The 26082-nt window shown below is 36.0% G+C and overlaps 1 protein-coding gene, 1 long non-coding RNA gene and 1 other non-coding gene across 3 annotated transcripts; 1 reads left to right on the plus strand and 2 right to left on the minus strand.

The window, feature by feature from the left end:
- Window positions 1-557: 557 nt before the first annotated feature.
- Window positions 558-7426, plus strand: LOC119191685. Its single transcript, XR_005113505.1, has 2 exons — window positions 558-675; window positions 6098-7426. It is a non-coding gene; the product is annotated as an uncharacterized LOC119191685 (long non-coding RNA).
- On the minus strand, window positions 1414-1532 carry LOC119191686. Its single transcript, XR_005113506.1, has one exon. It is a non-coding gene; the product is annotated as a 5S ribosomal RNA (ribosomal RNA).
- A 3460-nt stretch (window positions 7427-10886) lies between the features above and the next one.
- LOC115440120 lies at window positions 10887-22554 on the minus strand. The gene is made up of 4 exons (XM_030164300.2): window positions 22541-22554; window positions 20882-21069; window positions 14546-14598; window positions 10887-11650 (listed from the first exon to the last, which is right to left on the minus strand). Exons 2-4 carry the CDS (start codon window positions 21063-21065, stop codon window positions 11480-11482), a joined length of 408 nt encoding a protein of 135 aa, XP_030020160.1. The 5' UTR covers window positions 21066-21069; window positions 22541-22554; the 3' UTR covers window positions 10887-11479.
- Between the last annotated feature and the right edge of the window lie 3528 nt (window positions 22555-26082).

Below are 26082 nucleotides of genomic sequence, written 5' to 3' on the forward strand. Positions count from 1 at the left end.
ATGCGACTCCGCCCTCGTGAAAGATGTTTCCGAGATAGAAAGTAGCTTATGTCCCTCCCAGGGCCTCAAACTATCTCTATACTAAATTTCATAGAAATCCGTTGGGTAGTTTTTGAGTTATCAACTTCAGACAGGCAGATGCTGCGGGGGACTATATTTTATAATATATTTTAGAACTTTTTAAGAGGAATAATTTCGTCATACATGTTTGTTGCGTAACTTTAACTGTTTACGCAGCGGAAGCAATAGAAACTCTAAAAAAAATTGTCTGTTTTTGCATAATTTTTATTCATGCTCCACTCTTATCGGACATAGAGTGGAGTGCAGTGGAGTGCCACGCAGTTTGTTATTCAAAATTCTGTATGATGTTACTGTTTAAGGGCGGTCATATCGCTTACCATTAAGCACCTTAGTTACATAATATAAAAAAAATGTTTCCATATCAATAAGGCACGCACGGCTAAATTATAATAAACAACATCGAACAAGCAATTTAAAGCCAGAGGCAAAATAAATAATCCCGAATAACAATGTTTTCTACTTTATTAACTAAGTATTAATAATTCTCAATTTTCTTTGCAGATCTACACGGTAATATCAGACAAACTCGTCGGGATTTTACTGAGGACACGAAAACATCAGCTCACGTTTTTTGAGGGAGAAGTTTTGTTTCAGGTAAATTGTATTCCAAAGTTTATGCCCGACAGAAAACTTTCGAAACTTGAATGTCTCGGCAGCGTAGATGTGGCACGACTGCCGGCAGCGGTCTCGGTTTCGATCTCCGGGTTGAGTGAAGTGATACTGTTTTTTTTTTTAGTATTAGGCCGGAGTCGGGGACCTAAATCTTGATGGCTACACCGCTGTCTTACCATGGGCGTACCTGGGGGGCAGGGGGAAAGATTTCGGCGCTCACCATAGAAACGTATTTGGCCGCTCTAGAACAAGCCTTGCGCTTACAAGTCCTTTGGTTTAATATGGCGTGTTTTTTTTGCTCGCCATCTACCCCCCCCCCCCCCCCCCTAGAGAAAATCCATAGCACGCCAATGTACATGTCCCAAAATAAGAAGAAACGCGTGATGCTTTGTACTATTTTTTATGTATTTTACTGAATTAAAATGAGACTATGCTGCAGCTAGACTATGCTGTGTGCGTTGATTTCGGTCGCCGGCGGCTGTTTTTTGCAATTCAATAGATAACGCGTTCCATTTACGCGCGATTGCATCGTAACATTTCACTGTATGTCGCGTGAAGCACGATAAAAGCGATTAAAATTGACACAATAGCATATAAGTTATGGACTATGGATACAGCATCGTTCCGCATCAATGCAAAATGTAGACGAACATGGCTGTGTGTGTTTCTTCAATATCCTGTCGCGTATGTATGTATGTATGTAGAAACAAAATATCAAAAAGCCAACATCACGCGGTATTCCCAGGCGGTCACCCATCCAAGTACTGACCGCGCCCGACGTTTCTTAACTTTGGTGATCAGACGAGAACCGGTATATTCAACATGGTATGGACGTTGGTAACACCTATACCATAAAAACTGATGCGTACCTTACACAACAATCTAAATAAATAACTAGATGCAAAAGACATTAAAAGACTATTAATCATTATCAAAGCGTTAATACTGAAAATTAAGGACATACCAGATAACCCTTGCTTTTCCTACTACTTCTTGCACAATATACAAAAGCAGATCTAATCAAAGCAATATTTAACAGTCAAACAGAGTCCAGAAATTATGCTTTAGACAAAAAACCTATTAATCATACTACTTAAAAGTAATTATAATATCAGCCCTGTATTATTACTGTCCCACTACTACTGGGAATGGGCCTCCTCTGCAACTGAGAGGAATTGGGCCTTAGGCCACCACGCTGGCCTAGTGCAGATTGGTAGACTTCACACACCCTTAAAATACCTATAGAGATATTCTCAGGTATGCAGGTTTCCTCAAGATGTTTTCCTTTATCGTTAAAGCTACCAATGATAAATAAATACACACATGATTTTAGAAAAGTCAGAGGTGTGTGCCCTTGAATTTCGAATTTGCGGACATTCATTTCGGCAGTCCGTTCCACACCCAACCAGGCTATCGCCGCTTGAAATAGCAATTACTTGTAGTAGCGAGCACCACCTGGGTAACTACCATCACAATGTCTATTTGTGCCACCAAGTAGCAGTAGTAGTCACTGTTATGTTCCTGGTTTAAAAGACATTGTATCCAATGTAACTACTAGACGTAATAAGATTTAACATCTCATGTCTCAGGATGGCGAGCGCAGTGGAATATCAAACAATACTTTGTAATTCAAGGTTTAGGATAGTGTTTCTACTGTTTAGGGCGGTCATATCGATTACGATCTGGCGAACACCAAGCTCGCTTCGTCATTTAAAGCAAAAAAAATATTCTACTTTTATATTATACTTATTTGATAATTAGAAAGATATTTCTTTACCTAACGAGACAGGGACTAATGAGAAGTATGTCTATTCTTAACTCTATGAGGATAAAGGGGATACACTTTACAATGTAGAATCGACATGATCTGACTTTTTATGCGCGGAAAATCCAAACGTTTTACGTCTTTATTCTATGCTCCAAAAATAATTTTTAAACACAATACGTGCAACTTTGTGATACCCACATCCGATACTAATTCAGAGAACAAAACAATCCCGAAAATAAAACCCATTCGACTACATTAACTTAATTGTGAAAACGTGGCGCCTTCGTACATTTTTATTGCTCGTATTTCACGAAATATGACCAAAGTAAAATAAAGATACAATTTATGGGAGAAATTAATTTGTTTTAGTTTTGTAATAGGTAACACGTGTACGTTAAATTATTAATATTAGTAAAATATTAAATCGATTATAATAGCTACCACAACGTAAACATTAAACATTACTTTATACTAATCTGCTCGGAGTATCGCTCGGGTCATGCATGAATGCCTATATAAAAGTCTAGCAATGCACACTTTTGGGTCAAAAAGTTACAAGTAGTGTTTCGTCGCAGATGATCCGTCTGCCAGTGTACCAAGACTGCCTCGGTGGCGTAGTTGTACTGCATGTGCGGTATGGCAGCGCTCTGAGGTCCTGGGTTCGAGTTCCGGGTCGGGCAAAGTGATATTTGGGTTTTTCAGCTCAGTAGCCGCTCTAAATGCAGTACATATATTGATGACTATCCTCAGATAGACCGGCTACAGAGAAATACTCAGGATCAATAATAATCATTAAACATCAAGTAAAATTGTCAGTACCATAGTTTTTCGGATTACTTTCAAATAAACAGTGCTCAAATCTTAATTACCTGTCAACAAAACACATGCTAGTCAAGCTTTCATTTAAAAAATTTAATATTTCATAAACAGAATTAAAAACTGTGCTGAAAAGGTCCAATTAACTTTCATTGATTATAATTTACTTGCTTTCATAAATTATATTTTATGTATTCCCTTTACTAGTGCTGGAAAGTTTACTATTATCTTATTGATTAAATTCTAAATTCCCTGGGATTATTGCTCTGTTTCTAAATCCATGAATATGAAATTAAATTATAAATGAAGGCTAAACGCAATCTTTCTCCCGAGGATTGATATTAAAGCGATGACACTTCAATGGCGGTTTTAATTTAATTTTTCAAGGTCTAGTGATCTGTCATTCTTCTTACGCAAATCGATTATACACCACTGTTGTAGCGCCGAAGGTTACGTAGGATCAAAAGAAGGTAAAACACTTAAGAAGTGATAGGAGTTAATTTTATACAACAAACGTAAGGCAGTGTAGTGTGCCAAAGACCGTCCCATGCAGTGGAAACTAACTGGAAGCGCGACCTTTAGAGGTATAAAACAAATACGGCTCCTCAGAAATGAACGTCCGGCGAGTGTCTCCATGCGAAAAGAAAAGCTGCAGCCTTAGAAAGACGGACCGAAAACTGCAATATGCATTGATTCGAGTCTTTCAACGATGTCTTCTTATATTATTGGAGTGCTTAATCCATAGCGCAATTCAATTAGATTGTGGCGTCATCTATTGGTCGCTCGTTATGAACTTAATTGTGAGATCAATAAAGTTGGCGGTATCTTGTACCACAAATTTTTATTTATTTCTGGGCGTCCTATTCCGTCTACGGGGGTAAATCCGTCTTTTTGCAATTATGAGCACTCTCATTGACGGACAGCTTTGAAAGCTGTGTAGGAAAATAGGGAATTTTGGACGCTTACCTATACGGCTATCAAAGCTCTCTGTCAATTAAAGCGTCCGTAATTGCAAAAAACACGGATATGCCCCAGTAGACGGAATAACCCTAACTATACAAAAAATAGCAGGTTGTAAATAAAACTGGTTGACAATTCCGACGAAGAAAATGTGAGTGAAACCGTTTTGTTATCTAGTAATTTAATATTTCTCGCGTAAGTTTTATATTATCACATAGTATTTAATTGGAACTGAAGTTGCATAAACTAAATTCGGCACTCGACTCACTAATGAAGGCTACTATGGTGGGATTTACACCTCGTACGTTCGGTGATCCCCAACCAGGCGAATGCAAAAATCCTACCACCATCATCTGGGATATACCTTTTGATGCTATATACATGGGCGCCGCTAAGATTATTTTTTAGGGAGATGCACCTGCATTAACACACTATAGTAGGTACTACATAACATTTTTTTTTTTTCAAATGATAATCGCATCGGTGTTTTATATTATGCTAAATAATAACAAAACTTCTGTGGTCGATATCCTATTGTCATTCAGTTATTTTTATCGTGATTTGTTGACAGAGGGGTGCACGTACACCCCCTTACACCCCCCTCCTGGCGCCCAGACTGTATGCGCAGGTTATTGTAAAAACTAAAACGACTATAATATCCGCAATTTACGTGAAATATCTATTGCCCTGAATCCTGAATTAAAGTGGGGTAACAAACTTCTTGCAGACTATGTTAAAAAAAAAAAACAATCTTTACAACCCAAGTTATTAATTTTTAATTTACGTTACAGGATATTTTGTTAAATATTTGATAAGGTAATTCCATCCATCTGGCTAATATAGTAAAGTTGAAAGTCTTTTAGACCCTTATGTAATATAAAACTCTTCGAGGTATTAGTAAAGTTTTGTTAGTGTCACGCAAATTCTCAGGGATTATCAGTTTGGAAACATTTAATTGGTAATTTTATTTGTAATTTGATTAGTAATTTTTACATTGAACTTTTAAGAGGCCATTAAGGCAGTTTGAAACTTTACTCCAAATATCATTAAGTTATCTTAGTCGTTAGTACAACACTTAAAATTACTTCTACGAAAATTAATAACGTAGAAAAGTGATATTGGAAACGTTTTTACGCTTGAACCTTTATAAACTATCGTACAAAAAGGAAAGGGCTATAAAACGCGCCATACAACCTGAATTATATGAAATTTACTAAAGGTCATTTAATCGGCCTTAAAATGTACAGAGTGTTGCCAAATAAGAGTATCAATGATAACCCTGATAATAACCTGTCTTATTAGTTTTATTATTATTAATAAAGCAACACAACTTGTAAACTTAATAAGTAACTGATTAATGAAAAATTTAATATGTACGTATATAATATATAATAAAATAAACTCAAAATAAATGAAATTGCTAGATACGTATAGCTATGTTGGCAATAGAATGTTTTATATTAATTTAAATATATCATTTGGACCTTAGAAAGCAGTTCGATATTAAAATATTTTTCCAACTTTATCACGCTAAAAGTTATCCTTTCACCTTTGTGTCGAATAGTTATTGATACCCTTTTTATGCAACACCCTATAATACATCTCCATAAAATTATAATCAGTGTCTAGTGATTTTTGGTATCCTCTCTCTCAAACATCCTTTAAGGATACCTATATATAGGTATCATTAAAGGATGGATATCCACTAGACCGTTCCATCATTGTCTGATCATTATTTTCAACACATTTTTTTGCCCGACACGTTCCTAAAACTTCACAAAATGAAACGGCGTACTGGGCAGACTCCTTTATAGGCACTACACAATTATTTATGTTCCTATAAAAATACTTACATTTCAGAAACGAGACGACGACGTGCCAGTGTTCCTGATGCAGCCAATCGAAGACATCAGAGCGTACTGCGACAACAAAGCGTTACAAGCCAGGCGCTCGGTATCACCTATGCCTAATTAATCACTTAAAGCAACTGAATGTTTGCCGGCAAACATGACAGCTACATGATTACGCGTGTCACGGAAAAATAACCTTATTATGTAGTATATAAGGTTATATTCCCGTGACAGACGTAAATGTCAATGTAGCTGTCATGTTTGCCGGCAAACATTCCGATGCTTCATGGGTTAAGTTAGTAATGAAACAAATGTGCGACGTCTGTACTCAATTACCGATAAATGCTTTTAATTAGCGTCTTAACTAATTGGTATTTTGTCTCCCTAATTTCATATCAGTTGAAGAGACTAAAAAGTAATTCCTTTTCTTTGTAAATCTGTCTTTATACCTCAACAGTGTTGTGATGCCGCAACAAAGAATTTCAAACATGTAACAGAATTCGATTCAGTTTTTAAAGAATGAAATCATAAATTATACCAGAAAAATCATGTTTTTTTTGAGAGATGTGTAGTCTTCAGCTTTGGCGGCCGGCCCTAAACCACGTGAGGCCCCAGACGAAAGCAAAAAAAAACGATGCGAGGTCCCGAGTGGAGCAAACATAGTCCCCGGTTTAAATAGTTTCATCGTAAGATCGTAAAAAAGGTCCTCGAAGACACCGCTCGAGGCCCCTGTAAACGCGAGACCCATATAAGCGTGAGGCCCCGGCCGGTTGCCCACCCCTTACGCCGCCCCTGGAGTCTAGAATTCGCAATTCAGCACAATTACGTCAGCCCGTTTGAAACTAGATATATACAGCCTGATCCCAGAATGCGACCTTATGTGGGCCAATATTGCGGGCTTCACCCACCCCTTACGCCGCTCCTGGAGTCTAGACTTCGCAATTCGGCACAATTACGTCAGCCCTTTTGAAACTAGATATATACAGCCTGATTCCAGAATGCGACCTTATGTGGGCCAATATTGCGGGCTTCACCTACCCCTTACGCCGCTCCTGTAGTCTAGACTTCGCAATTCGGCACAATTACGTCAGCCCTTTCGAAACTAGATATATACAGGCTGATTCCAAAATGCGACACCGTTATGTAGGCCAATATTGCCAGCTTCTCCTTGTGATAGTAGTCGATATTAGACTGGATACAAATATCTACCAAAGGGAAAATAACAAAATACTGATTATTTTAATCATTGATTAAGAATGTTTATGGGTAAGAAACTTACATGTGGTAACACGAGCATTATGTATGGACAATAATTGGTGGATTGCAAATGAAAATAAAAGACGATTTTTAATGATTGTAGAAAAATAAACTTTGTGGAATACAGTAGAGAGACGCAATTGGTATTTACCATAATACGTAATTTTACAAGTAATACAAAGGGTTTTTCTTTTTCTCGTATAAGAAATTACTTTCCAGTATTTGAAAGATTGGCAACTATAAAATGATTTATATATTTCACGTACACACTTGTCTTTGGCAATAATACCTAATTATAATTTGACTTTTACCTTTAGATTATCTCTTCGGTTTCCAATGGTCATGGTTCATTATATTAAGATTAATATTTGTTTTAAAGAAACTGGTCTACGTATCTTCCAATGAGGGTTTAGTATATAAAAACATAACCATAATATTTTTATTATATCTTTTTTTAACTTTACATATTTTGTTATAGAATACAAACACCTGAGATATTTCCATTTTATTATGCCTCCATGTTCGTTATAGATATTATGTTGTGTGCGGTCGCTTTGAGTTAGGCAATTTGTAACTTTAAATTTTGTTGTTAAGACCTATTTTCATGTCTGAATGGGCAGCAGAATGGCCGATAAAATTGTCAATTTATCAGAAAAAGTTTTAATAGTAATTTCTGGCCTCCATATTCCTATTCATGAAAGAATACAGACTAATGTATCACTTAGTAAAAAGTTTTTGTGTCACTTTGTTTAAATCCGCTTTAGTAAATGGACAAATGATTTGTCCGTTAGTGTTATTCAAAGAGAATCATAATATATATGGGTGTTATTCTTGAAGAGAAGGAAGCAGACGTATTAAAAAATATTTTCAGAATAAAAATATAATATTTTTAAATGAAACATTCTTTTTACCGCAAAACACTCAAAAGTGGAAATATAAGTTATAGAAAAATATTGGAAAAAAGAGACCTATTGTGTAGTCTCGCTGCTTTTCGAAATAGCATGACGCTTTACCCAAATTCAGGGAATAGTACCATTTATAGAAATCTATCGAGTTTCGCTCGAACTAAAAATGTACAAAGGCTATATAATATTCTAGTCTAGTTAATTATAAGCATAAATATACGTATTGATGTGATGTTTGTAAATTTGTGTTTCCATTTAAACATTATTTTTTATATAATTGTGAATATAATCAGTTGACATATACTATAATATGTATGTATATTTGTAATTAACGTCACCAAATAGGTACATAAGTGTAGAATAGTTTTTTTTACATTAAACAATAAAAAATATTTTTGTTGAAATGTGACTTTTATTCTACTTATATTAACTTCTAAGGGTTTCTTAGAAGTGGAAATTCTTAAATATTTTTGTTTGTTACTGTTAACAAAATATTGTATATATTTCAAATTAATTAAATAAAACAATGCGGCGATAGCCTAGTCGGGTGTGGATCGGGCTGCCGAGACGAATGTCCGCAGGTTCAAATCCCTTAGGCACATACCTCTTCTCTAAAATATTATGTGTGTATTCTTTGTGAACTATCACATGCTTTTACGGTGAAGGGAAACATCGTGAGGAAACCTGCATACCTGAAAACTTCTCTATAAGAATTTTAAGGGTGTGTGAAGTCTACCAATCCGCACTAGGCCAGCGTGGTGGACTAAGGCCTATTCTCTCAGTAGTAGGGGAGGCTTGAGCCGAGCAGTGGGACAGTATATAATACAGGGTTGATATTATTAGTTTTATATATAAATAAAACAAATTTTAATAATTAACAACATTTATTAAAATTTCTAGCTACTTACAGATAAAACCATATATTAAAATATTCATCCATTAAATCTATACATAAAACATATATACGCACTCAATAATAACGTTTCTTAATGTTTATTGTCGTGCCAGTTTTCAATACCTACATGGGCGCCGGGAGGGGGTGCAACTCCCCTACCCAGAAATAAATCACAAAAAATATGTCACTGAATAAATCTGCAACAATGGAAACTATCGACGACAGAGGATTTTTTATGATAGGCCATTTTTTAAAAGCAGAGTAATATGAATTTTAAAAAAACTATATGGTATTATATAGTATATGGCGTAGGTGCAGATGTATCTCTCTAAAATTAAACTTGGCGGCGCCCATGAATACGATGTATAGGTTACATCTCGCAAATATGCTCAAAGGAGGCAGTGAATGTCAATAAGACTACTATTAAAGTTACACTCGTCTAAGCTCGGAGTCATGTACAAATATTACGAACATTTAACAAAAAGTATTTACTCAAGGGTCCCTATTCCGTTAACCGGGAATATCTCTTTTTGCAATTACGAGCAATCTAATCAAATGACAGTCTTGATAGCTAGGTAATAGAGTCAAAAGTAACCTGTTTACCTATACGGCTGTCAAAGCTGTCTTTCCATTAAATAAAAATGGGTTTGTTCAAAACTTGATACTTCACACTATAATCTGCGAAGTTTGAAATTATTTCTACAAAACATAAAACATCAATATTATTATATTAATATAAACACTGGAAAGAAAGAAAGTTTCTTTAATTAAATTTGTTTTCTACGTGCCACCTTTCATATTGAGCACGTGGTTACCACAAAAAATATTTCACCTTAAAATATGTTAGAGATCTTTCATTCGCACATAAAATCCACATTAATTCCATTTACTCTATCCTCCATAATGTAGGCGGTGCTTTTGGAAATAGTTTCACATATTTACAAATATATTTTGGCATGGATCAACATATCATTCAAACACAATTCATACATATTTTTTCTTTCTAGCCTAAACATTAAAATGATCAGCAAATGTATTAACTAGTATAATGTACTTATCTTTAGATAACCACTGATAAAACCTTCAAAATTGTTACGTAAATTCCCCTTACTAAAACTCGTAAACTGGGAAACAGCCACTCATTATCGCAATCACATTTAAGCCTTTACCCTGCACCTTTATAATCTTAATTAAACAATTCGACGGTCCCTATGTAAAATATCGAATCTGCAAAATAGCATTTTGCGGATGCAATACTATACGTAGGGACCGTCGAATTAAACACAGTTTAACAAAAAGAAACCAAATCATAAGGTCGCGAAACTTGAGTTAGAGATGAAAATAGTTATCTACTTTTTATAAGACAATCATCATCATCAACAGCCGCAGGATGTCCGCTACCTCCCACAAAGATTTCTAGGTCTACCTATTAAAAGCGGTCCGCATTCAGTCAACTCCTGTGACTTTTATTAGGTCATCCGTGCAGCTCGTGGGTAGACGTCCGATGCTGCGCTTGCCAGTTCATGGCCTGCAGTCCTGAACATTCGTGCCACTACGGCTATAAATTTTGCAAGCTATTTGCCATGCCACTTCAGCTTACTAATGCCATGGGTTATGTCGGTGACTTTCGTTCTTTTACTGATCTCCTCATTTCTGATTTGATCACGAATGAAACATTATATTATTAAGTATTATTACAAATAGTAACAGTCCAGAAATAAGGAAATACTCGAGACCCTTAAAGAGAGGAAAAAAGAAATTTCAGTGTCTACCTCATAAAAAGCCAGCTTTATCTTTCTAATTATTTGGCTAAAGAAATATGATTTAAATACCAACGTACTATAACATGGTCTGATTTATTTTTGTTAAACTGTGTTCAATAGCTTATTTCATACCGATTCCGAGCCCGAATCAATCATGAATCCTTGTCTATGGGCCTAATTTTTACCAAGTACCACACATATAATACATACACCAAGTACACATACCACAATTATAATACACCACAGATATTATAATATACCGTGTAAGTAGACCACAGATAATATAATAATCCACGCTGTGGCGTAGCTAGGCGTGGGAAAGTGGGCCCTTGCCCACGGGCTCGCACTTAAAAGGGCCTTGCGAGGAATCTTTAGATACGATGCCAAGTGCACGTTGGATAAGATAAATTTATTGGGTAGATGTTGGGAACGGGAAGGGGCTCGCTGATACGACTTCGCCCACGTCTATATTAGTCCACGCTACGCCACTGACTCCACGTATCTATACCACAGATATTATAATATACCACGTATCTACACCACAGATATTATAGTAAACTAAGAATAACATATTATGATACGAATCGCGTCCGAGGCGTTGGCACCACATACAGGTCGCAACTTATCGCCGGCTTTATCGGCTGGTCTACTGTCGTGAAAACCACAGGCTCCGAGTTCACACACGGTTGCTTACTTGATAGATCTTTGAAGTGGACGAATTGACGTGTCGAATTCAGTTTTATCTGTGAAAAAATACGAATTATTTATTTTTGTGGGAATAAATGATTTGTATTTTTATTCCTCAATAAATGACGATTTTGTAGTCTTTGAGTCAAGTTTGACATGTAAGATACATTTTTAATATATTAAAATCCTTTTCAATTCTCAAACCTTGCAATTGAATGTACAAAAAAATACGTAAGGGGCATACTTAATTCTTTTTATTTTCTTTATTACCTAAATAGGAAATGCCTGTCTCGGTGGCGTAGTCGATCTTGATCTCGATCTCGGGTCCGATCCCCGGGTCGGACAATATGATTTATTTATTTATCTAGTATTTGGGAAACACATAGAACAATTACAACTGAATATACAAAAAAATAACAAAATCCAGCAATGTTTTCACCAAAAGCTAGTACATCTAGAAGAAAGTGACCGGAAACAAATCGCACTCTTAATAAAATAATAACCCATTCCAAAATTGCCATTTCGGGGGACTCGTCAAACAGCCAATTTCTGTTTGCGACATTTTAGTTTTTTCCCTTTTTTTTTCATGCTATAGGTTTCATTCTTTACCTATCTTTAATAAGGTCAATTTTATAACAACTTCAAACAAAAGGTAGCATACAAAAATTAGTTTTCCGATTACTGCCACAAATTAACAATTTTGAAATAGGTCATTATTTTATTAAGAGTGCGAAATAGTAATGAATACAAGATAACAAAAATACCTTACTGATTACTATTAAATTACAATTAGGTACGTATGGAAAAAAAATATAAAATTTTTAACAATTTTATTAAACTAAAACTCAACTCGTAATGCAATCTTTATTTTGATATTTGGTTTTTCTACTCAATATCAAACCGAAATTTGGAATTTGTGCCCATATGGCAATAGACGGAATACACATGGTGGACAGAGGATGCACCAGTTGCGTCTCTGCCAACCCCTTAAGGATAAAATAAAGTACAAGTTGGTAATAACAAGCCACGAGATAGAAAACACTACAAGAGGCCATTCAAAGCAAAAAACAAAGATACAATGAACAATTGATGACAAAAAAAGCCCGGTGTTTCTTTCTGCCTTTCTTCTTCGGATAGTCATCGCTTAGGTAGTTAGTGAAAGCCTGGTAGGTTAGCTAGGTTAGGGCTTTTATCGTCCCCACCGGTGAGAACGCGTTCCTCCCTTTATCTTTATTAAGATTATATAAATCTTTTTATTTCTTCTTTCCTGCCAGTCCGAGCTGCCTTCTTTGTTTACTTTATAGTCTCTTACTTATTTTATGTTCAATATAAAATATCTTCAGTTGTATAATTAACTTTATTTAAATAATAATTAAATATTCTCATGTACCTTGACTTATAAGTGCAACTATGTTCGCCTACGTGATGAATAAAGCATTTTATTTTATTTTACAGCAATATCACCTGGAACTTTTAATTACAAACTGCCTAACTGCACTGCGCTTGTCGCCAAACCACGGTGTCAGTCCTCTATCCTATAACGCTTTTAATTATACTAGCTACAGCCTACAGTGTGCTTCAAACAGGAAAAGCGTTCTATACTACTCCGGGCAAAATAAATAAACAACGGTGTTTATATGATAGTCGTAGATTAAGATCGCTATGCCTTTCATAACCGTTATTTGTATAAGCTATGGATTTGCTTGTTATCTCTTATTTCTTGCTAGTGGTCGGATATAAAATATGTCCTTTTTATATTTTATATCTGCTCGGATAGCGACCACTGTATTCAAGGTGTTAAAAGCCATAATGACCCATGTAAGTGTGTCGCGTTCCGGGATCAGCCTGTGTATATCCGGTTGCAACAGGCCGGCATAATTGTGTCGACTGTCGAGGGGTAATTATCTCTCGTCGGTGGACATTCTATTGAACCCGACTACACTTATCATCAGGTGCAGTAGGTTCCCTATGCCCTGCCCGTATATAAAAATGGGCGAATCATAAAATAGAGAGAATTTATAATTATTCACCTTTCTTTTCCCTAAGTCTCTATCCTTACAACCTACTAAATAAAATGTCCGTAAAAATATCTGTTAATGAAAAACGATTAATAAATTAATTATTCCCCATTTGAAAAAATAAAACGCGATTGCTGTTTAAAAATAAGTGTTTAAAAAGGCTAAAATATATTATTAGTTTGTTACATTTTGTTTATTCTAGTCTCTAGAAGTATAAATCAATAACCTGTGTTGAATATGTATAATATATGAACTTTAATGTAAGTATTATTTATTTATTTGTTTATTCCTCGCGACGAGCTGCAATTTCCTCCCATTTAAAACATAATCTTACAGCTATAGGTACACACCAATAATAGCGTCTACCCAAATGTGGAAGGTTCGGCGCTGGAACGTTGTCGAAAGATCTCGATGCTTCGAGAATGTCGTGGGTGTCGATAACTGACTTTAATATACAAAAGGGTTCCCGACCATTCCCGATCTTTCGAGAATGTTCCAAGGATATAGATGGAACAAGCGGCCGTATAAACGGCGACACGCGACGCTGGTCGGTTTTGTTAGCGACGCGATGAAGAGCGATAATCGAACTACGACCAATATCTACAAGCGATATTGAAGCGAACACTGAATTGTGTGCGACCGCGGAGTGCAGTGGTTGTAATTAAGTTTGTTTGAGTGTTACGTGTGGTGGTGTCTAATTTACGTGTTGCAGTGCTTGTTTTATTGTTTTTATTAGTGTTTAAGAGCGCTAATAAAAGCGTTTTGCGATTTATTTATAACAAAGGAACATATTTTAAAGCACTTGGTGGATTAGTGACCTATCTAACTGTTCTCTCATCGTCCAGCATACGGAAAACATTCAACAAACAAATGACAAAAACATTGGGCTCGGATAGAGGCGAATAACATCAATAACTGAATATTTGTACTCACGTTATCTTGATTGTTTTCTGTGCTTTTACTTTTGATCACTGGTCCACAAATTCCTGCGAGAATAGAAATATAAATGATCATTATGTTATTCCTGTGATAATTAGTAATTGATAGTTGAAGGTAGGTCACGTGATCATATTGTGAATATTTACTGCCGTATGGAATTCAAAAAAATATCTCAGTGTAAGAGGAATTTTTGGTATATTGGTAATAAAAAAAAACAATTCGTAAATTAAATACCTATACAGTGTCGTTTAATATTACATTAGGTTCAAAATGACCAGGTATTAGTCTTCTTGAAAACGAAATACTACTCTCTCCGTCAATGTAAATTAAAAACGTGTAAGCTTCGAAAAATATAAATAAAATTCAATTTTAATTTTAGTTGCTCTATGGTCACTACTACTACTCTAAAGAATTCGTCGCAGCGGCAACATCACACTTCCAGTCATACATCCACATATATTAATAGTAGAGAAGTATCTCAAAATAAGAATAACACAGCATTAAGTATTTACGTAATAGGGTCATGTATCTCATCAAATATCACCATCTCAGACACTAATCATATTACCGCGCTACTCTCATGTTTACAAAATTGGATAAAAAACAAACCGTGCCGTTTCGGGAAAAACATCTCTACCGATGTTTCGCACTTACTGGAGCGGCTTTTTTCCTAGTTTATCATCATAGACCTAAATAATATAATATGTCTAGAAATCTAGACGCAAAAAAGTCAATGTATCAAGAAGTAAAATGAATACTGCAATTTAAACAGAAATTAATTTAAATATTTGTTTGTTTAAATGATACACCAAGTAGTGCTCTAACTCTGGACCTCCGCTTGACACAATTTTTGGGACACCCCGTCTATGCATATAAAATAAGGTTCCTTAAAGCTTAATATAATTACTGGCTATAAATCTCATAAAAAGTAATTATAACAGACAAAAACTAATTTATCTTTTAACGGACCTTCCTTAGTAGTTGTGACTTCTCCTGAAGTAAATTACGCACAGTACGGTCGCTTGATTGCTGGGATGAAGTTAGCCACGAATACGGTAAACTGGAGACTAGATGACGACAGATAAAGTGGGCATTATGACTAACTTCAGACATATTGCATGTAACAGTGGTGAAAAATCCATATAACCCGATTCTTGTCGGCGTCTCTTTATGTAGAATCTAAATATCATCAGAACGACTTTTAGACCGCATTTATTGGTATATATAATATGAGTAATGTATTATATGTCGGGTTTCCTTTTTTGCTTTGTTTTCTTGTTTTGTGACTATATGCACCTCATACTATTTGAATGTAATAATAAATCTTTTCCTTTCTTTCTGAAAATGTCACCTTTTGCCACTGGGCTGTACTGCAATTGGGTTGTATTAAGCCGCGTATTTACGGAATGTAAACAGATGTGAGATGGCATTAATTTGAATACTGTTTCACTGCACAGATACAAGACGTCTTACCCTCGTAAACGTGACATAGCTTAATGATATCGAATGTTTAATAAAAAAAAATGCGTTGGAGCGTCCGCCGTATGAGAAGAAGAAACACCGATATATCTACTGGTGGTACGTCTCTTATACGTGAGAGTCCGCCTGTGTATGTGCCACTGCAATGTCTATTTTTGTCGCCAAGCAGCAGTGTATAATCACTGTTGTGTTCCGGTTTGAAGGATATTGTAGCCAGTGCAACTACTGGACTTAATAAGACTTAACATCTCATGTTCCAGGATGGCGAGCGCAATGGAATAAAGAACAATATTTTGTAATTCAAGGTTTTGGAACAGGATGACATAATGGTTTCGAATGGCAAGGGAAAATTAATAATTTCTCGTCAATCAATATTCTATTCGAATGTCACTCCATTTATTATCAAGTGCATTGGGTCGTTTTCCCGTGCTCGTATAAAATAATAATTGAATTTTTCAACCATCGGAATGAGTACAATAACCAACGATTCTGAAACGATGCTGACATGAACGAATACATTCAGAAATGTGTATTCGGAATGGTCTTAAAGCAACCAAGTTTCGAAATCCACGTCACTTACTATACAATATTTTTTCTATTCGACTCTTACGGCCCCACCAGGAAAAAGGGGTTAAGAGTCACGCGGTGTGGTCAGTCATCACGCACGCTGATAAGCGACGCCGCTCGCCGCGCCGCCCTAAAGTCCAAGCCACGAACGCACAGCCCTTAAGTCCAAGCCATGAACTAGCCGCCCTAAAGTCCAAGCCACGAACTCGCCGCCCTAAAGTCCAAGCCACGAACTCGCCGCCCTAAAGTCCAAGCCACGAACTCGCCGCCCTAACCGCACCGTGAGCCGCTTTGTGATAGCGACGAGTGAGCGAGAAAATATATATTATGTGAAATATATACTATACTTTGACTGTATGTATACTCGCTATTTGTGCGATGAAGTGTGTTAGCACATATTAACAATGCTACAGCCCATATATTTTGTTTCTAAAATACAAGGTCTAGCGGTATTGTGATCTGGAACTTTTAACGCATAGTAGGGTTTCTCGGTAACAAGTTCACTGTTATAGCGTGACGGGTTGGAACTGTTTTTAAACTAACAGAGCCAAGCGAAATACAATATCAATAAAAGTTACGGCTTTTCCTCGATGGTAAGAGCAAATAAGTTATCTAAATGAACACCCGCCCCCAAAATGTGACTCTATTTGAAAATATAAACTTTATAAATACATAGCATCACTTTTCCTTTCAGGGGTGGGCAGCGGTGTATCACAAACACATTTCGTGAGTTTTGTTAAGTATCGATTAATAGGGGGTTGGTCTATTACCAAACATCGGACAAAAACACTCCGGACTACTTGCTGGTACAACACTAAAAGCCCATAACACTTGCTGACACGAGGTCCGAAGCCAAACCTTTAGCATGTCACTCGAACCGTAATACATTTACGCTACTTAGGCAGTGATATGAATTATATGCTCTCAGAACAGACAGTAAAAATAAAGAAGGCGCGCAATACCAGTCTAAAGATAAATGACCTCCCTACATTCTTGTAAAATAGGGCAAGTTATTAAAATTACGTAGAAGTTGTCAAAGGGTTCAGGGAAATAATTTTTTTTTTATTGCTTTGTATAACGAGACGAACTGGCCGTTCGCCTGAAGGTAAGCGATACAACTGCCTATAAACAGTAGAAACACCATCCACCACCTTGAATTACAAAGTGTTGTTTAGTATTCCATTGCGCTCGCCTTCCTGAGATATGAGATGTAAGTCTTATTATGTTAAATAGTTACAATGGTTACACGGAACTCAATAGTGACTGAACATTGCTTGGCAGCAAGAACATAAACCATGTTTAAGTTTCCAACCCCAACGGTAATTTATTCCCGGCTATACGTTTTGTACCGATCAGAATTTTTTAATACGTCTTTCTTTAAAATGATGTCGCTTCGTCAACGCAGAAGTTTCCACGACTTGTTATTTTTATACAAAATAGTAAACTCAAAGGTTGAATGCAATTCGTTACTGTCCAATATAAACATTTCAGTCCCGTCTAAAATACCTAGATATCCGACAAAAAACACATTTTGCCCCCCATCGTCTAGAACCAATCTAGGTTCACAAGCGCCCATATCCAGAATATGCATTTCTTATAACTCTGTTAATAAAATCAACCCTAATATAGACATATTTCATGATTCACAAAACATTTACAAGAAAAAAATATTAGAACACCTTAAACAAAACTCAAACTAATCCCACTATCATTGCGTACCCTCAATAATCGAAACATAATAAATCAGCAGTAAGTACAAATTTATAAAAGGATTTATATCCTAGTTATGTTTGCTTTGTAATTATTAGTTTGGTAGATTTTAGTTTTAATTTGTCTTTTTGTAAAATATCAACATTGCGTACCTACTAATTTGTGAGTGTTGTGTACTCCTATAATTGGTACACACATCAGAATGTGACTTTACTACCTTTATGTTATTAACAAGAAATGTGTGTACTGTTGGAGAACCATATTTAAATAAATAAATAAATAAATACGTGCACAGCGAACCGACCTCGCTGCATCTGATGGTAAATGAAGTGGGATCCAGTAGAATGTCGACTCAAGCGCAATGATTTCCCCATTGCCAGTCGATACAATTATGCTGGCCTGTTGGATCCGAATACAAATATCCTAGCACCAGCATCATGACGATAATAATTAGCACCATGACGATAATCCTTATATATTGTAACACTAAGTCACCCGCCTCGTGTCTTTCTGAACGCTATAAACTCAAAAACTATCAAACGGAATGCGATGTTTGGTATGGAGATAATTTGAGACCCTGAGAAGTACAAGGTCTACTTTTCATCCCGGGAAAATAAATAGCGGAAATTTTATCCCGAAAAATACTCATGCGGGCAAAGCCGTAAACAAAACTTAGTGGAACCAAAATAGTCTGTATACTTAAAACTCTCTGCATTACGCTGACGTTTATTCAATTCCAGTAAGATTAATGGGTATTCTTGGTAAGCTCTCGGAGTAGTATTAAATTTATATCATAATGAGGAAGTGTCTTATTCAGCCATTTATCACTGGAAGGTCGTTTGAGGTTAGTAAATGTTTCGCTTTACCGCGTTTTTAATAAACTATACTGTCCGAAGGTTTCTTCCATCTTAAATTTTATAATATAATTTTCGAGGTGATAGTGTAAATGTAATTCAATTACAGTCCTAAATCTCTTTGGAATAGAAATGGCAATCGCGAAACAGAATTTAATGAATTAATTTCGAGTATCGTGCCTAATGTAAATGTCTTTCCCGATTTATTTATTCTTATTGGGACAAAGTGTTGCTTGAGGCGTGCCTAATTTAACATGTTATTTAGAAAACTGTAGATAATATAATCGTATAAACAATTGTATTTTACATGTAATTGAGAAAACAGTAGATACAATTGTTTTCAAGAATTATATTCGTAGTTGGAACGCTGAAAACGCAAAAATAAAATGAATTTTATTTACGTCTGGGAACACATAAATGTGATAAACAATATTAACACTTAGCATTTGTTAAAATGTTTTCTGCTTTTTTTATATTTTGTAAATCTTTTATATTCTTAATTCAAGAGAAATCTATATATATAAAAATCAATTGCTGTTCGTTAGTCTCGCTAAAACTCGAGAACGGCTGAACGGATTTATCTTATCTTGGTCTTGAATTATTCGTGGAGGTCTAGGGAAGGTTTAAAAGGTGAGAAAAATTCGAATAATTGCCGGGAAAATCCTCAAAACAGCATTTTTCTATTTCCCATACAAACGTTTTCTAAATAAAATGGAGAGTCAATTTGTAATTTATTACCGCTGCATAAAGTTCAAATTCGCGTGCGCGTTGGAGGATCTAATATCGCGTTCTGAAACTCAACAAAAGTGAGTGAATCGCGAATGCGACAAAATTGCATAGTCTCAAAATACATAGTACATAAATAGTGGTCGGCTTCGAGAAACTCAATTTTAGCTAACTTCAGTTGTTAATATAATATATAACTCAAAGGTGACTGACAGTGATATATCAAGGAACAGCCCAAACCATTGGACGGATCGGGCTAAGACTTTACATGCATAAAGCTACTATGACGTAGGCATCCCCTAAGAAAGGATTTTGATAAATTCTACCCTTAAGGGGATAAAATAGGGGATGAAAGTTTGTATAAATGTTCTTAGATTTTCGACTGATTGAACTGAAATTATAGATTGGGGATAAAATTAGTTTGAACCTATAAGTACCGGGAAAATATGTAGCAAGACTTTTATCAAACAGTGGAATTTTATCCTGGAAAACACCTTCACGCGGGCGAAGCCGCGAGCAAAAGCTAGTGTATTTATATATTTTGTAACAGCCTCGCTCTTAAATTAATTAATAATATAACCATGTCACATAAAATATAACTCAGAAAAGAAAATTCAATATGATTATACCTAATTATATAAACATAATGATTTCTTATATTTACGCGAATGTTAGACATTTAAATTAAACTATTTTTCGGATATCGCGGTTTTAATATTTTAGTTTTTTCCCGACGCTTCGAAGACTTTGCAGCCTTCATGGTCACGGGGGGGACTGAGGTGTTGTACATTCGCAAAATCAGTCACAATATCTACGTACATTTTACAAATATACAACTTTTAAAATTTTAGATGTTGGTGGTCCGATCTACGCAGAAATAGGCTGCAAAGCCTTCGAAACATCGGGAGAAAACTAAACCATTAAACCGCGATAAAATCCAAAAAATAGTTTAATTTTAATATATAAACATACTTAAATTTCATTAATCTCTTACCAGGTATGTCAGTAGTCCTGGATGTGATGCAGAATATTTTCCTGATACTGTTGGAGAAGGTCCTCGGGTCCAATGTATAAGAGCCGTACACGAGAGGGTCCATGCAGGAATTCGATACAGCCATCATAAAGAATAGGTCTTGAACCTTCGGTGACACGTGTGTCGCGGATTTACGATCTATCATGTACCTGAAATTACAATGGAATTAGTTTATGACACTAATTCGTCGAGGCTCATGCCCAGTAGTGGGACTGTAATGCAATTCAGGTCTGGACACATTAATTACCTACAATTTTAATGTTTTTATTGTTAAATTTTATTTCAAAATAGAGGAAATATTTAACATACATATTTTTTATCATACTTTTTTCTTCCAAGTATTACATCGTATATTCTATTATGAGGCCCACAAATAAATTAAGAATATATCAACGGTTGAAAGGCTTATTGACTTAAACGACATTGTTTTTCGAACATTTTTAACTAGGTTAAAAAAACATAGAAAATAGTGCTCATTTCATATATTATGAAACTAATGTCGCAATTCTTGTTATTAATTCTAAGTTCATCTTGAAAACTCATTTCATAGTGTCTACACACAAAATACTAAGAAGAAAATGAGTATTCAGAGTTCCCGACTCCGCAATTTTAATTCACAATGTATTTTTTATTTATGTCCAACATGAATGTGTTTTGTTAAATCATTTACTTATGGCGAAACATCGTATGCATATACAGTGTGGTGTACTTAATAAAACAAAGTATATTTATAATTGTATTTATTTGCGTTAAAAATGTAAAGAATACTAAAACAAATTGTCAGACTCTCTGACAAGTTGTTTTATTTCTGAGAGACTTAGTTTCTACGTAGTCACGGGCAACTTGTTTTTTTTTTTATTTTACTGATTATGGAAAACTTACAGCTAATACAGATTTAAACAATTATAATAGCAACAAAGGGCCAATTAAAATGTTTTTTGCTGGGAAACACCACTAAAATACTTCAGTCACATCGGAAACAATAAAGTAGGGACACAATTGCCGAAAACGCGGCCAACCTGGTGACGAGGAGACTTTTGTGTTGTTTTTGCTCCAGCGTCTATGGGGCCCCATAAATACAAAACCACCTGTGACATTCGACCGCTATGGTCAGGCTATCAAGAGCTTCGTAATATTAATGTACAAGTCATTGATATTCTTCGCGTCATGTAAGTTTGCCGGTATTAAATCAGAGTAGACACGAGCGGCGATTTAGCCTTTATTATTATAAGCTTAAAGGTGACATGAGGCGTAAAAGACTAGTGAAGAGCTCCGGGGTAAAGTTATATTAACAAAACATAGAATGTGTTTGCACAATATTTATTTGTTTATTAAATATAATTTTACAGAAGTTACAACACCCAATGGTTATATTTATTTATTTATTTAAATATGGTTCTCCAACAGTACACACATTTCTTGTTAATAACATAAAAGTAGCAAAGTCACATTCTGATGTGTGTACCAGTTATAGGAGTACACAACACTCACAAATAACAACATTGCGTACTTAGCAATGTTGATATTTTACAAAAAGACAAATTAAAACTAAAATCTACCAACTAATAATTACCAAGCAAACATAACTAGGATATAGATAATTTATAAATTTGTACTTACTGCTGATTTATTATGATTCGATTATTTATTTATTTATTAACACTTTGTACACATGGTATACAGGCGGACTTAATGCTATGGGCATTCTCTCCCAGTCAACCTTGGGGTGGTGTAGAGAGGACGGAGGTAGGTGTATAATAAAAGAAGTGAAAAACAAATAAGAAGAGAAATAGTAAACAAATGTAATTAAAACATACTCGCATATATAAATATATAGATATATATATATAAAAAAAAATACATATATATATACATATATAAAAATAAATAAATATATAAATACACTAATAAGTCAATTAGAGGAATCTGCTACTTCTGCCAGCAACAATCGACGAACTCTCATTTTAAAAGCCAGCCGTGTTGAGGACGACCTGATTTCGAGCGGGAGTGCGTTCCAAAGAAGGATAGATTGGATAGCGAAGGAAGAGTGAACAAAATCAGAACTGTGCGAAGGACACTTCAGGAGAAGATTGGTAGACGAACGCAAATTCCTATCATGCCCATCGCAAAGGTAACTAAAATTGGAAGATAGATAAGTAGGAGGTATAGGAGACCTAAGGAAAGAATAGAGAGTAAGCGCGCGTAACGAGCGGCGCTGGCGGATGGGGAGCCAATTTAACTGCGAACGGAAAGAAGAAATGTGATCGTACTTGCGGAGATTAAAACGAATCGAATGCAGTTATTAAGAAGGCGGTCGAGTTTATTGAGCAGGTCTGCATTCAGATCAAAATAGCATACATCGCCATAGTCGATTATTGGGAGGATTAAGGTTTGCACAAGCATAGTCTTGGTCTTGGATGGCAAGAGATTCTTCAGACGATAAAGAGAACGAAGTGTGCCGATAACTCTCTGACTAACAGAGGTAACGTGGGACCGCCAGCTCAGGGTGGCATCAATGTGTAGTCCGAGGTCCTTCACACTGGAGCACCAAGGAATGATGGTACCATCAAATTTAATAGCAGGAATATGCGAGAAGTCTAATCTCCCGATCATTCTAGGGCTGCCTATTATTATAGCCTGACATTTCGTGGGATTCACAGAAAGACCGAAACTATCTGACCAACTTTTGATAAATGCCAGGTCCTCGTTCACCCTCATTATAGCAGCAGACACACAATCAACGCCAGCCTGCGAATATAACTGCAAGTCATCAGCATACAGATGATACGAACAATGAAGGTTTTGAGTTAAGAGATTAATGAATATAGAAAATAGCAATGGGGAAAGTATACCGCCTTGAGGGACTCCAGCGTCGATGTTGCACCAATTTGACGAGGAGTCATTTAAACGCACCGACTGCTGGCGTCCCTGAAGATAGGATGAGATCCAATCCAGTGCACCGGGAGAGAACAGAAGATGGGAGAGAATTGCTAGGAGGATATCGTAACTAACGGTATTGAAGGCATTAGAAAAATCAACCAAAGCCAGTACAGTGACTTTGCCGTTCTCCATGCCCGCTCTAATATCGCCAGTCACTTTGAGGAGCGCGGTAACGGTGCTGTGGCCAGGCCTAAAGCCAGATTGAAGTGGGCACAGCAAGTTATTTAAGTGCACAAATCTAGTTAATTGCTTGTGCGCACAAGCCTCTAGCACCTTGGAGAGGAAAGGGAGAATTGATATAGGACGGAAGTGATTCACGAGGGAGGGATTAGGGATTTTGGGAAGAGGAATAACAATTGCTTTCCGCCATAGGGACGGGAAGACACCAGTACTAAGGGAAAAGTTGATAATATGTGAGATGGGATGGAGAAGATGATCGAGGATCGCAATTATCATGCGACGGCAAATGTTGTCATATCCAGTCGCATTAGATTTAATCGCAAGGATTACTTTCTTGATCTCACCCGGTGGAACCGGAGAAAACTGAAAAGGATCAACAGAAGGGATCGGAAGACCAGCTATGAAATCCAAGGTACGACGCTTGATTTGGTGATCTATCAGAGAAGTAGTGGAGAAATGAAGATTAATATCATCCAATCCAATGATCGCACCATGGAAATCGAAGTTTTTGCCCTTGCCAATACCCAAAGTCCCGAGAAACTTCCAGATACTGGCTGGGGATGATGATGAGATATTATTAAGAATATGACGGCGTTTAGCGTTACGTACCATCTGATTGCACCGATTCCTTGCAGCCTTAAAAAGGCACCAGTTTGCCTCTGAACGATCCCTTTTATATTTGCGAAAAATACGGTCCCTTCGTCTCATCGCCATCCGAACTCCAGGTGTCATCCACGGCGCAGCAGGGCGCTTCAATTTAATTTTCTTAATAGGGGCGTGAATATCAAAAGTGATCGAATATTTGTGTTAAAATGTCTACTTTTTCATCAACCGAGTTGGCTTTGAACATATCGTCCCAGTTTAAATTTTCAGCGTCCCTATCAAGTTTGACCCTATCCATTTGACCAAAACAGCGAATGCGCACTACCTTAGAGGGAAGTTTGGATTATTGAGGGTACGCAATGATAGTGGGATTAGTTTAAGTTTTGTTTAAGGTGTTCTAATATTATTTACATTGTCCTACAGCCAATTTAGATATAGATAGTTATGTATAGGTATTTCATGTAATCAATACATTATTAGTTAAAGTTTCTATATGATTCCAATAACCCAAGATTACAATATGAGTACAATACATGATGCTGCTCGCAACTCTGCCTGCGTAATTAGTGTAAAGGTATCGTCAGACAGAGAGAGATAAGCTTGAATATATTAGGATATTCATGTCGATGAACGCGTGCTCATGGAGTGCGAAATACTACGACAATGCGTGGGAGACAGACGCCACACAGAAACTGCCTTACCTACCGCGGCATGGTAGTTCAATACGTGACGTGAATATGATTGAGGTTGCACAACTAAACACAAAACCTCTTTGTGTTATGGGAGCTGGCACAATATTATTTAAATTTTTGAAATTGGAATGATTAAAATTGTCAGCTGTTACTGACTTGTGTGTGCTGTATTTTTCTAATTCTGTTCTGATGTGCAATGATTTACTGATAAATATATGGTGATTTTAATGAAAATCTTGCTTACTTTCACCCCTAAACAAACTAATTCTGCTGTACGATTAGCACGGTGACATACCCCAAGAAATATCACACCATGCTCTTAGGAGGCATTTGTATTTAAACATGATGTTTTTGTTTCCCCTGTAAACGTTATTATGATACTACTACTACTATGTATTAAAAGGTAAATGCGTATTTATTATACTCTTTTTGCATCTTTGATTTGTGCTATTACAATGTAAAGATTTTCAAGTAATTCATTTCTAGTCAAAGACATAAAATAATATAGTTACAGACTGGACGTCAAGACCCAATTTGTGCTCCAAAAGATATTACCCATTGGTAACAAGTTGGTATCTTATTTGAAATGTACGCGTGACAAGATGTCCCAACATCCTTATGTAATATAAAATGAAATAACAGAAAATATTCGCATTAAAAACATGCAAATCACGATATGGAAAAATATGACGTATTTTACATTGAAGTTTCGCTATTTCACGGTAGATTGAGAAACCGTCGCTTAAG

This window comes from Manduca sexta, unplaced genomic scaffold (assembly GCF_014839805.1).
Source record: "Manduca sexta isolate Smith_Timp_Sample1 unplaced genomic scaffold, JHU_Msex_v1.0 HiC_scaffold_1801, whole genome shotgun sequence".
Lineage (NCBI taxonomy): Eukaryota > Metazoa > Arthropoda > Insecta > Lepidoptera > Sphingidae > Manduca > Manduca sexta.